Source organism: Tachypleus tridentatus, chromosome 6 (genome assembly GCF_004210375.1).
Source record: "Tachypleus tridentatus isolate NWPU-2018 chromosome 6, ASM421037v1, whole genome shotgun sequence".
Classification (NCBI taxonomy): Eukaryota; Metazoa; Arthropoda; class Merostomata; order Xiphosura; family Limulidae; genus Tachypleus; species Tachypleus tridentatus.
The window spans coordinates 139,687,161-139,701,846 of NC_134830.1; the positions used below are offsets into that span (position 1 = coordinate 139,687,161).

The window sequence follows — 14,686 nt, forward strand, 5'->3', positions numbered from 1 at the left end:
TCTTATCTTTTACTATAACTAGTAGAATTAACACTCTAATCTTAATCATGTTATGTGAGGAAGTATTATCGGAACTTAAGTTTCTAATTTTGATTGGTTTATTAGCTGTACCGTTACTAATTGTCACCATTAAAAAAAATCCGACTCGTAGGTAATTAAATAAAAATAATTCACTTATTTAATCTGTTTCGTACCGTAACAGCTGTTATATAACTCTCAAACCATCGCCACCATCGGTCACTTCCAACCGACTTAACGTGTAGTGGCATTTACCGAAAGGCTTCATTGGCACTGGATATAGTAGATATAGTTGGTGTGTGGTTGGTATTTTGTAACATTCTTCTTGGATCTAGCACGAATAATGTATTCAGTGATGTCAAGAAAACCCACTTGTAGAGAAATATATATAGCTAAAAACGGCTCGTTTGGGTGGAGAAAATTTTTTACGTAGAGGAGTGAACAACGTTTCGACTTTCTTCAGTCATCGTCAGGTTCACAAAGAAAGAGAGAGGCGACTGACCGGAAGCTGACCACATGTTTGAAAGGGGTTGTGTAACTGAGTGTCTGAATGTAGAGAGCGGGCTTACATGTTTGAATATATAATTTTTTATTGTTATTTATTATATTATTTTTAATATAATTTTAAGCCCAAAATAAACCAATACAAAGGAACACCTTTATATCTATATTAAAAATAATATAATAAATAAAAAAAAATAAAAAAAATTATATATTCATGAAGAACATCCTACCAGACGCTAACAAATTTAAACCAATACACACAAATCTAACAAAGACACACGAAACACAACTAAACAAAATACTACTAAAAATGAAAAAAGCCAACACAATTTCACAAATACTTTATTCCTAACTACGCAAGACCGACTCACGCACACCACAAATCTCATAAATGAGATTGTCCATTACGACCAATAATGTCCACATATGAATCGTTTAATTACAATCTTGGTTAACATATAGCATGGGCATTCTCCAAATATATAACGTCAGCCAGCTCATTCATCAAAGACTCTTTTAATTTCAAGTCTAATCTAAATCAACTTAATCATAAAGCCTTAATGGCCAGTTTCGATGTTATATCCCTCTTTACAGAAGTTCCAACCACTGAAGCCTGCAAGATAGCCTTAGAACTCTACATCCGAGACCCTAACCCATCTATAGACATTCCCAGCAACCAATTAGCAACCCTCATAGAATTCACCACGATGAAGACAAACTTCATGTTCAACAACCACAACTATATACAAACAAATGGCCTAAGCATGGGCAACCCAGTATCACCAGTTCTACCCAATATTTTTATGACACAAGTTGAAACACATGCAATTAACACAGCATTACATCCACCACTATACTGGTACAGATATGTAGACGACACGATTGTGGGATTCACATCTACAGAACACACACTTAATTTTGTCAATTACATTAACGCTATACATCTCAACATTAACTTCACATGTGAACAGGAAGAAAGCAATCAAATATCATTTCTTAACCTCAAAATTACAAGAATCAATACACAATTTAAAACAGAAATCCACCAAAAATCACCCATACTGGACTATACATTCCTTGGGACTCAGCACATGAAACAAAACAAAAACTCGACATACTAAGAAACCAAATAAACACAGCCATTAAACTATGCTCACCAGATAAAATTAACAACGAATTAGACAAAATAAAACAATTTCATCAACATCAATAAGTTTCCTCCACAAACCGTAGAAAACATTATACGCACACACCTAGACAGAAAGCAAAATCAACCAACAAAAGTAAATATATTTCACGAAACCATATATTGCTGCATACCATATATTCCCGACATCAGCAGAAAAATAACCAACATTTGGCAAAAACTAGTAACAAAATATGACATTCCAGTTAATACTAAATTTATTCAAAAACCAGGCACAAAACTGAGGTCTATACTATGTAAAAACTACACTGACAAACACCACACCAACATTATTTATAAAATACAATGTGATAACTGCCACGACTTCTATATTGGAGAAACAAGTAGAAAAATGGAAACCAGATTCAAAGAACATAAAAAGTCACCTTCACACGTTTTCGAACACTGCAAGTCAAATAAACACAACATAACCATAGAAAACACTCAAATACTAAATAAAGAAACAAACATAAACAAACGCAAAATTAAAGAAGCCTTACTTATACAACAACTTAAACCCAAAATAAACCAATACAAAGGAACACCTTTATACCTATATTAAAAATAATATAATAAATAATATAAAATTATATATTCAAACATCTAAGCCCGCCCTCTACATTCTGACACTCAGTTACACAACCCCTTTCAAACATGTGGTCAGCTTCCGGTCAGTTGCCTCTCTCTTTGTGAACCTGACGATGACTGAAGAAAGTCGAAACGTTGTTCACTCCTCTACGTAAAAAATTTTCTCCACCCAAACGAGCCGTTTTTACATATAATAATACAATAATGTATTATTGTAATAAAATCTGTCAATACCTACAACAAAACACAACGTTTATATAAACTAAAATAACATATCTTCATCAAATAAATGAATATTTGTATGTAACGTTATTACTGGTCCCTTTTGTGAAATCCTGACGTATTTATTTGAAAGATTTCGGATGTCATTAGATAGATGGGCATCGATTCTTCAAGCCCTCATTGGTTGCAAAATGTGTGGAACCCTTAATTAAGGCTTTGTTACGAATTTCCTTGATCAGAATCTGGAAGATAAAGAGAGAAAACATCAGTCCCAAAAGGAGCAGTTACTAAGAGAACAAAGGTACCTGAGACGAAGATTAAACCAATTGAGGGGCCCTCAAGATATCCACAAACGTAGAAGTGTTAGTGAATGTAGTTCGTCCACGTCTCTCTCTGCCAGTTCCCCGTCAGAAACAGGTAAGTCGCTCTGGTGACATTTTGTGAGTTGGATGGAAAGAACGTCGAACAGTAGTGCCAGATATACGTGTATGTGTTACCAAGTTTGTTTTCTCTTATTGGGTGTATGTTTAACTCGTAGTAAGAATACCCAATAAATGAATTTAATCAGTTAATGTGTAGATGTGTAGAAAGGTAAACTCTTGGAATATTGTTTGTTTTAATTACAACGTATAGATTAACATGTTTTGGTTCAAGTTGGATGACACGTGACATCCAAATTGATCAACTCTTTGGCGCTTAGGAATTAATTTGTAATAGTTGGTGATATAACAATGTTTAAGAACTAACTTGTAATAGTCAGGAATATAACAATGTTTAAGAATCGTATAATTCTTGGTTGTCATAGTCGACTGCAGTAATTTAGGACCGTGGTTTAAATTAGTGGTTCCTAACCTTTTCAGCAGAGGGCGTTGACCATATTTTTATTTAGAATTCTTTACAGTAATCCATTGACCTCCCATTAACATTTTCTTTTATGGTATGGGCTTGATTTACTCCCCGGTAGGACAGCGATAAGTCTTCGTATTTTACAACGTTAAAATGAGAGATTCGATTCCCCTCGGTAGACCACGGCAGATAGGAGTCTTTATTACAGGAAAACACTAGTTGATTTATGACGTAATGAAATATATTTTTCTCTCCATTAATTGGACATAAATAAACAATAACAACCATGAAACACGACAGGTTCAAAGACTGCTATTATAAGCAAATTGATCAGTTTTCCTTTTTGTTATTTATGTTGCGCTCCTTTTCACGGATTGGTGAGATTTTAAATGCTGACTGGGGGGACTGTGGAATCGCAACTTATTTTTTCACATTGTCTTGAGGACAAATCCCTATATTTGAGACGTGTATAGAGGTTTCTACGTGAGGTGATGACACGGTCGAGTTCATTGCACGGTTAGGTGGGCGCATCTTTCGTTTAAAAAGTGTCGTTGTCTTATGACGTCACGAATACTCGTACCAAGTTGAACTTTCATGGAGATCGAGGTATCGGGAAGATGTACATTTTCCGGGGGTGATAGCAACGGATGACCCATGAAGGTCAGTTTGAAACCTCGTACTGAAATTCTGCGAGTGACCAAAATATGGTGGTGGTAGTGTTGTGTTCCTGGCGTATCGTAATGCGTACGTAACGCACCGTATTTCATTTTACAACCATTCATGTGCTTGTTTTACCGTGACATTTCTAACACTACCAGTATTTGGTACCACGATCAAAACATGAATTCCCACTAACCCACAATATAATACACGGTCAGTCACCTTTTGTAAAGTGACTGTAATTTAGGCCTCTGACATTAAAACCTCTGAAACTGACAGACCAACTAAAGGTTATGTAGATAGTGATTTAGTTGTTTGTTGCAACAGTGTTAATTGTGGGAAAGATAGGTTACAGCTCAATATTAAACTAGGTTTTGGTTTCTTTTTTATTTCATAAAAATTCCCAAAGAATCGCAGGTTTGTTTGAAAATCTGTCAGCTTTCATGTAATGCAGAAAATTTTCACAACTAATTAACACTGTCAAGTACTTGTTAATCTAGGACATTTATTTAACAGAATCGCACTATTTCGTAAACGACAGTGTATATATCTCACACCTAAATTTGTGTTTGTGGTTAATAACTAGAAATCCACTTAAAACTGTACTCAGTTTCTTCTAATTCGAATATACAATTTCCCTAAAACTTTCCTAACGAAGAGTTAGTGTTTGTTTCATCAAAGGGCTTTAGAAACCTGAAACGTGTGGGTTTAGAATCCCCACTTATTAAGGTTTTATTATAGAAAATGTTGTACACGCAGAACCACATCCTTACTGAACAAACTTGGATAAAATCGAATAGTTTCTACTAATGGGCACTAAGCGGCCATTTTGGACAAAACACGGTCACATTTAAATATATCGTAAATAGTGTGATAAATATTTTTAAATGGTAATAATCGGTAAATATGACATGTGGCGTTCTCTTTCGGTGATTAAACTGTAGACCACCTCAATAACGGCGGTGTGTCTTTAAAGAATTTACTTCTTGAAAAATAACTGTAGTACCATCTTATACTTCTAACACCTGTAACTGTAGTACCATCTTATACTTCTAACACCTGTAACTGTAGTACCATCTTATACTTCTAACACCTGTATCGACGTGGACTTAACTAGTTTTTTTTCTCTTTTTTTTTCTGATACCGCACTGGAGAAATAGACATAAATAGTGTCCTTGTTGGGGGGAGGCGGGGACCTTGAACCACTTTCATTGTTTCTTTTTAAAGAACGTTGCAGAACTTGGCAATGAGTCGGGAAAGTAAAACGGTACGAACCACCAACTTACAGTTGCCGACTTCATAAACTCAAATTAAATACAGGTGTCGCGGCTAATGTTTGTGAACGTAAATTTCGCAACGTATCTGTCAAAAGCCGTCAGTGTTTGTTTGTAGAATTCTATGCATTAAATGGCGTTTGTTTAGAACCGTTGTTTTGGTTAAATAAAAATGGCGTAGCAAGAATATTCACTCGTTTTAACTATCACGTTGATAACTTTGGTGGGCAGCTGAGAAAGTTCACTCTACACATGCACATCCAATGGTCTCGGTTACAAAACCACCACCTTAACAAGATAACGTTGGCCTCAAATTTTGGCTCTGTGCCAAGATTAAAATAAAAATTGTGCTTGTGTCGTTACATATTAATATTATTTTAGAACTTCGATTCATTGTTGATCTTCCAAGGTAACATCGCACTTGTAGTCGTTGTTTGTAATTACATTTTTTAAAAACCCTCTCAATAACAGAGGCCCCTTGTAAGTTGCTTAGGTTGCCACGTCTCATAAGAACTAGATTTTAAGGCTCAGCTTCTATGCCGTGGAAGACACAAACGTGATGTTTGGAACTTGGCTTCTGTCTGTGTCATAAATTTGAATTTTTTATGGTAGTGGTGGTAATATGTGAAATTTTGTCGTGTTTGTTAGTAAAATATGCTGGAGTATCGAACATACGCAAGTTATAAATTATAGTAATTTATTCTTCGGAAAAAACATCCGGAGCAATTGGTAACCACACAAACACAATAACGTTTCAAGTTGTTACACTGAACACTACTCATGATAAACTTGAATAGGCCTAACTTTAAAGTTTTGAAAGACAGCCAAGGTGACCGACACCAGTTCCACCACCCTTTTATCTTCCCCCATATAGTCCTTGTGATATAAATATGCATTGGAGGGTAAGAGTCATGGTGTAAGAAAAGGTCACCCTCTGATATATTGCCTCGATACCTGCTACATTTTTCTCTATAGATCGTTTGGATAGCAATATGGCGAAAAACAACAACAACAACAACAACAAACAAACTATAAAACCACGTGCATTGTAACAGATTTCATGCATTAATATTAAACTGTTAACAGTGGGAGACGAATCGGTAATTTATTGTTTTGTGGTCATTGTTTCTTTCATTTTCACTTAGGAGATTTAGAATATCCTCGAATAATTGTTTTGATATTTCAGAGTTCTTGATGTCCTGTATTAGCAATATGAAACTTGTTTTTGTCTACAGAGACAGTGAATGTGTAGTTTTAACTGTCATTTGTCAGGTGATGATCGAAAATCACCGCCTACAAGTAAATGTATAACCAGAATGTAGAAAGTTAAATCGTGTGCATGTCGTGTAAAACCATGATATACGAGACCCTTCGTTCAACCATCTTCAACGTTACAATAAATAATATTCCGTAATCAGTCAACTTCACCTTATTCATTGAAACAATGTTTGAGTCTACTAATTAAATGATTCGAACTAGGCATGACTGAACACAGTAATGTAGTTCATTAATGTCCCTTGTATAAAGTTCATCTATCAAGTGAGTTCGTACTTTAATGTACACATCTATAAAGTTTGTATAATGAAAGTTATTGAAGGGAGTTTTTTTTTTTTTGTTTTGTTATTCAAAATCTTTCAAGACTTTCTATTTCCAGATGAGCCAGTGCCTAAAGGATTATACGAAGTCTTTGTTTCACTAGTTTTGGTCCAAGTACTTCTAACCCTGAACTTCCTTTCTTGCCGTTGCCCCTCTGTGATTAGGTTAGTAACCGCATGGTGGCGTGGTAGCTTTAGTTTCTTTGAGGCATTAAACTATAGTTCGCAGGGTCAGTTATATCTGGTAGCAAGGTCGTTGTAACAGAGTACATAAAAATATATAGGGGGCGTTATCTTCTGTACACTTAAACAATGTATTTAAACCTCCGTTTAAAATGCATGATTCTTAAATGGCACATATGAGCACTCATCAGAAACCTTCTAAACGTTTTTATAAAGTTTCTTGGACAGTACTAGTCCCTTAAACACCACCACTTGTCTAGAGAAACCCAAGATGGCTAAAGCAATTAAGCTTTTATTATTAAAAAAACAACTTATCTCACGAATCTACTGTGCTTTGTAGTTTATAAAGATGGCTATTTCTGATTGTAGGAGGGAGGCTTAGTGAAGAAGCCCCCCTCCTTAAACACACAACGGGTTAATGAACCTGGGTCATGGGCAAATGAAGAATCCATAGCGTGATATTCAAATAAACTGTACTGGTTCTATTGAATTGGTAAAAACCATTCATTTTTGTACGCAGTTGTGTCTGTTTTTTTTATAAAACATGAAATAGATGCTTTAGTATTTACTTGCTTTTTACGGGCCCTGTTATTCCTTGCATATATTTAGGGTAAGAACTTGCACATAATTCATAGACAGAATTTTAAGAACTTTAATTCTGAAGTCGTACATGCGCTCAGGTTGTTAACCCTTCCACCCCATGGTCATTAATTCTTGTACGTGAAAAACAGAGTACACTTAAAAAAAACAACAGGGGTCTCGTGGCCTTACCCCTTTTTAAATAAACTCGTCAAACAAGGCACACAAAAGTGTGTGTGTGGTAACGCCCAGAGATGAACGTACTGACATTTTATCATGGTAACCACGTTCACATTTGCACGAATATCGTTGACCCCTTTGTGCTCCGGGCCTTCTGAGGCCTAGAAAATAGAGTTGGGAGTGTTATTGAGGTTACCATAGGGACGAAGTTGCAGAATGCTAGACTTAAAAAACGTAGTTACTTGTAAAGTAATTAAAGTGTGTGTACGTGTAAACGTATAACTGTGGGTGACCTTGGAAGGGAATGTTTGGAGAATTAATGAGCTGGTAGTTGAATAATAGTCGTAGGCGGTGGGTGTTGGGAAAATCTAATGTTTTCAATACTCGAATATCACGCACTTTTTCTCATGTTATGATGACGTAAGCGTAACTAACCTTATATTTTGTGGTAATTTGTTATGATGTTAATTTAACATTATAGCTTTTGGTGGTAGTATATGGTTAGCTAGCTCAACTGCCTTTTAATTTTGTTGTTAATGGTGCAAACTTTTTTTAACCTTTAGTTGTTTTGCTATGATGTAAGCTAAGCCTTTTAACTTTTGGTAGTTTGTTATGATATAAGCTTAACACTCCATTACCTTCAGATGGGTTGTTATGTCGTAAGCCTATCTTTCTTTGTTTTTGGTGGGTCGTTATGTCGTAAGCCTAACTTTCTTGTAGCTTTTGGAAAAGGTAAAATATCAGGGTAACTTATGTACTCCTGTTTAAGTCTGAAAACACACAATGCCCGGAAAGCCACGGGTGGGGGATATTTGGAAGGTGCGGCCACTCGATTACGATAAGAAAATCACTGTAACAAATGAATATCAGAATATTGTGCATCTCTCCAGTGGTTTTTAGACAAAATTCCTAGTGAAAATGTGAGAGTTGTTACTTTGTTTTCTCTTTAGCTATTCGTTTAATATAATGCACTTTCTACTTGCACGTCCAAGTACCGACTCCCTTCACGAAGTTGTAATCTGAATTTATTCCACTCTCTTTATCAAGTGGTCATTAAAACTGCAGTGAATGGAAGGACGACGTTACTATAACACTTGTAGTTGAGACACTGTTCTCTCCCCGCGGTACACTAGTTCCTTCAGTCAAAAGATACCTCTAACCTTGGTCATGTCGACAGCAGTGGTGACCTTTAGCCCTAGAAGAACGATGTCTGGTGGTTACAGTCATATTGTATTACCGTTAATTTCTAGATTACTGCCTGTTTTGTAAGTTCCTGTACATTCAAGTTTTTTTAGTGTCACGGCATACTGTAAACCAGGTTTATTTGTTTTTGGGTTGATGTGTTTTGAAAAACTCGCAGTGTCACCTGATCAATATCGGTAACTTGGTACTTGTGTTAAGAAATATTTGTTCGCACGTGCTTTCTGGAGTCACGTTTTCCCTCCAATTCCCATATAAAAATAGTTGGGTTAAAGGAACTTTTTAGATAACGCAAACTGGACGTGGTTTGAGGTGAAATGTTACAAACATGCTTGGACGTTAAGAATAGTGATTATCTTTCGTGAAGAGAAAAACCCTAGTTCAAATTGAAGATGGTTGTTCAAAACTCGTACGAAAACTTTGAAATTGTTTCAGTTGACACTTTTACCAGTAATAGGAAAAGTTAACAAGACATTTAAACAAATGCTTGGTTAAGTGTACATTATGTATGTATGGTAAGTCTGGAGCAGATCAGTTTCTTGACAAACCTATAGCTACCTTCTTGCGTTCTGATTAACTAACCATCTGTCTTTTAATTCTGTCTACTCGTGATGAGGGCCCGGCATGGCCAAGCGCGTTAAGGCGTGCGACTCGTAATCCGAGGGTCGCGTGTTCGCATCCCCGTCGCGCCAAACATGCTCGCCCTCCCAGCCGTGGGGGCGTTACAATGTTACGGTCAATCCCGCTATTCGTTGGTAAAAGAGTAGCCCAAGAGTTGGCGGTGGGTGGTGATGACTAGCTGCCTTCCCTCTAGTCTTACACTGCAAAATTAGGGACGGCTAGCACAGATAGCCCTCGAATAGCTTTGTGCGAAATTCAAAAACAAACAAACAAACTACTCGTGACGATATATAAAACACCCGTGTTTTCGTAACACCAGAGAATGCAGACAAAATGGGCGTGGCAGGTTACTCTGTTAGTTCGTTTTTAACAAGCGTGTATTTTGGTTTGTATACACTTATAGTAGCCGTATATTTCGCGTATTATGTGTTGTATGTGTTTGTTTACCTTGGATATGTTTATAATAACCATTCTGTGTATTTCATTGTTTTTAAGTGTTAGATTTGTAGAGGAATATTTACCCTAAAAAGAACCTAGTGTTAAAAATGGGATAAATGAACCGGTTTGGAACGTGTCATTAACCATTAAAATACCACCTGTTTTATATTAACATTATTCCTCAACCTGTGGAAAACGTTCGACAGTTGTCTTACTGAGACGCACGTTTTGTTACGTCACGATAATAAAATAATTGCGAATGTTTTCTTTAATGCAGAAAATCCTCCGAAACGAGTTTCGTCCGATTTAGTGTATTTTCTTATCCGCTGAGTCGTGGTCCACTGGTTGTTCGCCAAGTCATAATATTAGATGACGATATTTTGAAGTTCTAGCACACAAAGTACAATCATAACATGAACCTAATTAACTAACGGGTATATAACTGAAGAAACTGTCCAAATAACTGACAAGTTGTAATGTTGAAGATTGTTCTGAAAACTGTTACTAATATACAACAAGGTTCGTTTTGTGATTGTGACTGTAACGTTTGAAATAAAAGTAGTCAATGGATTCTTTGTCACCAGATTAATAAGTACAGGTTCATTTTTGGAAGGTTAATGGGTTTCGGTCTAATTCAGTTTTATTTTTTGCCTCGTGGAAGAGGATGCGTGAAAGTGAAAGTGTTAGAATGTCTAATAGAGATTGGGTTCATACACAAGATTGTGATATGTAGTCAAGTAAAACTGGATCAGCCAGATTTAGCAGAGGTAATACCTGATTTGCTTGAAAAAATAATTTTGTTCATAAACTGTGTTTATTTGTTATGTAGTCCACAGTTCTTTTGCCAGATTTAAACATGTTTCCAAGAATTTTCCACAGAAACTGTATGTTCTGGTTGCTGGTCTCGTATCACTCCTCTAAACCTTGTAACACCAATAAATCTTGTTCTCATTATGTTACACCCAGCAACAACTTAACTATCATCCAAGGTGACCCATGTTCATCTGTTTTTCACGTCCAGTTCTCAAAATTGCTTTCATATCATGCTTTATCATGAATTAACAAAAATTCATAATTTTGGTAATATGCTGTTATTGTATACGTGACAATATGTAGGGTGTTCTCCCAACTGTTTCTAAGCACATCCTGCATTATATTTATGTAGCATTAGGCTCTGTCCATACTGTTAAGCCTTAAATAGTATTTTGTTATACTTCTCAAACCTAGAAATATTTTTTTATATTGGCTGTCATAATCTATTTCATACAAAAATAGTCATTGTTGATATAGGTATGGTGTGAACTGGACTTGTGTAGGTGTGATGTCAAGGTACTGATTTCATTGTTGATATAGGTATGGTGTGAACTGGACTTGTGTAGGTGTGATGTCAAGGTACTGATTTCATTGTTGATATAGGTATGGTGTGAACTGGACTTGTGTAGGTGTGATGTCAAGGTACTGATTTCATTGTTGATATAGGTATGGTGTGAACTGGACTTGTGTAGGTGTGATGTCAATGTACTGATTTCATTGTTGATATAGGTATGGTGTGAACTGGACTTGTGTAGGTGTGATGTCAAGGTACTGATTTCTCTTTTCATACTATTATTTAATGCTGTAAGTACAAACTACTTGTGTGTACTGATCCTAGCTTCTTGTCTTGTCATGCCTGGTGATATTTTCATAACTTCTGAATATTACTCTATAATTTTATATCACTTGGTGTGTCTGGATCAAAAACGTTGGATTTTAATTAACCAATAACAATTTACTTTTTTTTAAAAACATATTTAGAACACATACTTTTGGTTTCTGTCTTTACAGATGAAGTCGATATCCTTGGTTACAATAGCAACCAGAGTGACACGGATGACCAGAGCAGTATCCAAAGTTTGACCAGTGATGGTGGGGTCACCATCAGTACCAAACGTCTGACACTAGAGGAGCAAGTATCAGCATCTTTTTAACGCTGCCTACCACATCAGTCCCACCACCAAGAACTTTATTTTCAGGTTACCTGTTGTTGTATGTAATGATTGGTTTATGTAAAAACAAGGGAAATTTCTGCCACCTGGTGTTGTGGCAGCTTATTTTTGTTTTGTCTGTATCAAGAACATAGAGAAGTGTATTTTAGCAGGTGTGTGTGTGTGTGTATGTATATATGTGTGTGTACTTTTCCCTCTTTGTGTAACTTCAATATCACTGAAGAGCAACCCCTCTCTTGTCACAGGGGAAGGGGAGGTTTCACTACAAATGAAACTCTCAGCTGTAAGATGTCACATGACTATGCACTTACCCTTTTGATAAAAATGCTGTTGTAATTTTAGAATAAAAGAATTTATATTTAAATGTAATTTTAAAGACTGCAAGAGCAGTAAATTATAACTCCTTTGAAAAATCATTCTCAAGAAATGAATATTTAATAAGCTGGTTTCAAATATGTTCTGGCCAAAGGATTTTTAATGTATAAATTATGATTTGAGAATGCTAATGTGTTGGCAGTGTTGTTTGTTTTTTTTGTGTGTGTGGATATGTGTGTTACCAGTGAGGAATTCAAAAATTATTTATTTTAAATGTAAAAAGTTGAATTTTACTACATATATGATTTATATTTTGGCAAATTGCCAACACCTGTTGGTTATGTATGTTATTAAATTTAATATTCCAAATTGACCAGCTTTGCAAGGAAAATGATTTTAACTGGAAAATTAGTTTTTTTCCTTTTCTGTTCACTAAATGTTAAGGATAATGCTGTCATTTTATTGAGGTGTACATTTAATGTACTTAGATGGATTTCACAGAACAGTGGGCAGTAAGTGAATTAAAAGATGGTTTAACCAAAAATCATTTGGCATAAATAGTAAATATTTTAAATGACTGATGATTTTTTATTACTCTAGTTTGTGCAGATCTTTCAAACATCTTTCAAGTTCAAAGATATTAACAGTTTCCAGTCTTGAAGTGTAATTTGTGCTACACATTAGTGAGCAGCAGAGTCCAGCTTGTGAGTGACTTAATGTGTAACATCTACCACTGTGCAGGTTTTATTACCAGTACCTCTCTTTGTCTTCCACTCACACTCTTATATTCCAAGGTTGTTAGGGAAGTTTATGTGAAACAGAGCTGATCCATCAAAACTCCACCTATCTGTATTTATACAGTTGGCACTAATATACCTGTAGTTATGACTATTGGAATTTGGAATTGAAAATGCTTGTCTTATAACCCAAGACCTAAACATGTTTCCACCTCTTACCTGGTGCACTCTGTAACTGTGCTGTACCAACTGGACTACTTACTACCTAATAGTTTTTCTGCAGATTTACCACTTAGCTTCAGGGTTGAGGTCTGTTTTTCTGATTTAGTAGAACAGTTGTGGACTAACAGATATCTCTAGTTTGAATGGTCTTTTCAGAAGTTAGAGATATGTCAGTAAATGTTTCTCATTTTTCTGTTGTGGATCACAAAAGGAGTTTGTGTAAGATTGGCAGCTGTTAAACATGCTCAAAAATATTCTTGGAAAGTTTTCCTAAATCGTTAATCTGGTGTTTTCCATGTGAAATGTGTTGGTTATTTCTTAAAAGTGCAGTTTTTGTTTCATTGGTTTTGCTCTGTAGTAATTTGTATGTATTGATACCTAATAAATGTTATACAAGTATATACAGTAGCCTTCTCCAGGTAATTCAGTACAATGTATTGCTAGTGTCAAAGTAAATACTAGAGCAGTTGATCTGATGTCTCTGTGTTGGTATAAGCTGAGTGTTTGAACTCTAGAACTAAATTATATCAACAAGATATTTTTAGCATCTATAGAAAAGCCTCAATATCTGAAATTCACATTTTTATCTAAGTAAATCCATTCTACTTCCTGTCTGACTGTGAAATCCATTTTACTTCCTGTTTGGCTAGGAAGTTCTAGCATCTTGTGAAATTCACTCCTCCTTGAGTTTGACTGTTAATTCAAGATGGAGAAGCTAGTGCAGTTGAGTGAATTTGTCATGAAACTGTGGCTCTTGTATAAATTATATAGGTCAGTTTGACAGTTGTTAATGTATGTAGTCATGTAATGGGGCATTATATGTGTATTTACCCATTATGATAGTGAGAATATGTGTGTGGAGGGTAATTACTCATGTCCACTTAGTGGAAGATATGCTATTGATATTGTTATGAGATAAGGAATGATAAACTCGGTGTCCATGATGACCCATCACCTGGCTTCTCGCTTTGTTAATTATATCTAATTTTACTACTCTTTTGTTGTTGTTTTTAGTGGTTTTCTGTCACCCATAGTTTTTGTTGCTAATATAACTGTTTGTTAATCTGAATAATTTCTGTTGTACTTCTGTAAAAGTGAAAAAACCAATTTGTCAAACAACCCACCTCTTTCTTACCCAGCCAGCTATGTAACCAAAAACTTTGTTTTATAAGTTGTGTAAAATGTATTATAGACATGTCAATGGACCTTACAAAACAACTTACTTTGTACAGTCTTGTATTTAGATGTCTTTCAAATATATAGCTCTACACTTGGTGTATCTGATGTTATTTTTGTTCAATTTTCCTAAAATAAAACTTTACAATCATTACAA

The 14,686-nt window shown here is 35.5% G+C and overlaps 1 protein-coding gene across 2 annotated transcripts in view; it reads left to right on the top strand.

Annotated features, from left to right (window-relative positions):
* LOC143253825 (max dimerization protein 1-like) overlaps positions 1-14,686 on the top strand; it is a 29,351-nt gene extending 14,665 nt beyond the window's left edge. The window contains exons 5-7 of one of the 2 annotated variants that reach the window (XM_076508242.1): positions 2,758-2,935; positions 6,953-7,058; positions 11,919-14,686. In XM_076508242.1, coding sequence (XP_076364357.1) covers positions 2,758-2,935; positions 6,953-7,058; positions 11,919-11,922 — 288 coding nt within the window. In that variant the 3' untranslated portion in view covers positions 11,923-14,686. The remainder of the gene's footprint in view (positions 1-2,757; positions 2,936-6,952; positions 7,059-11,918) is intronic. The other variant, XM_076508241.1, reaches the window with a different exon arrangement.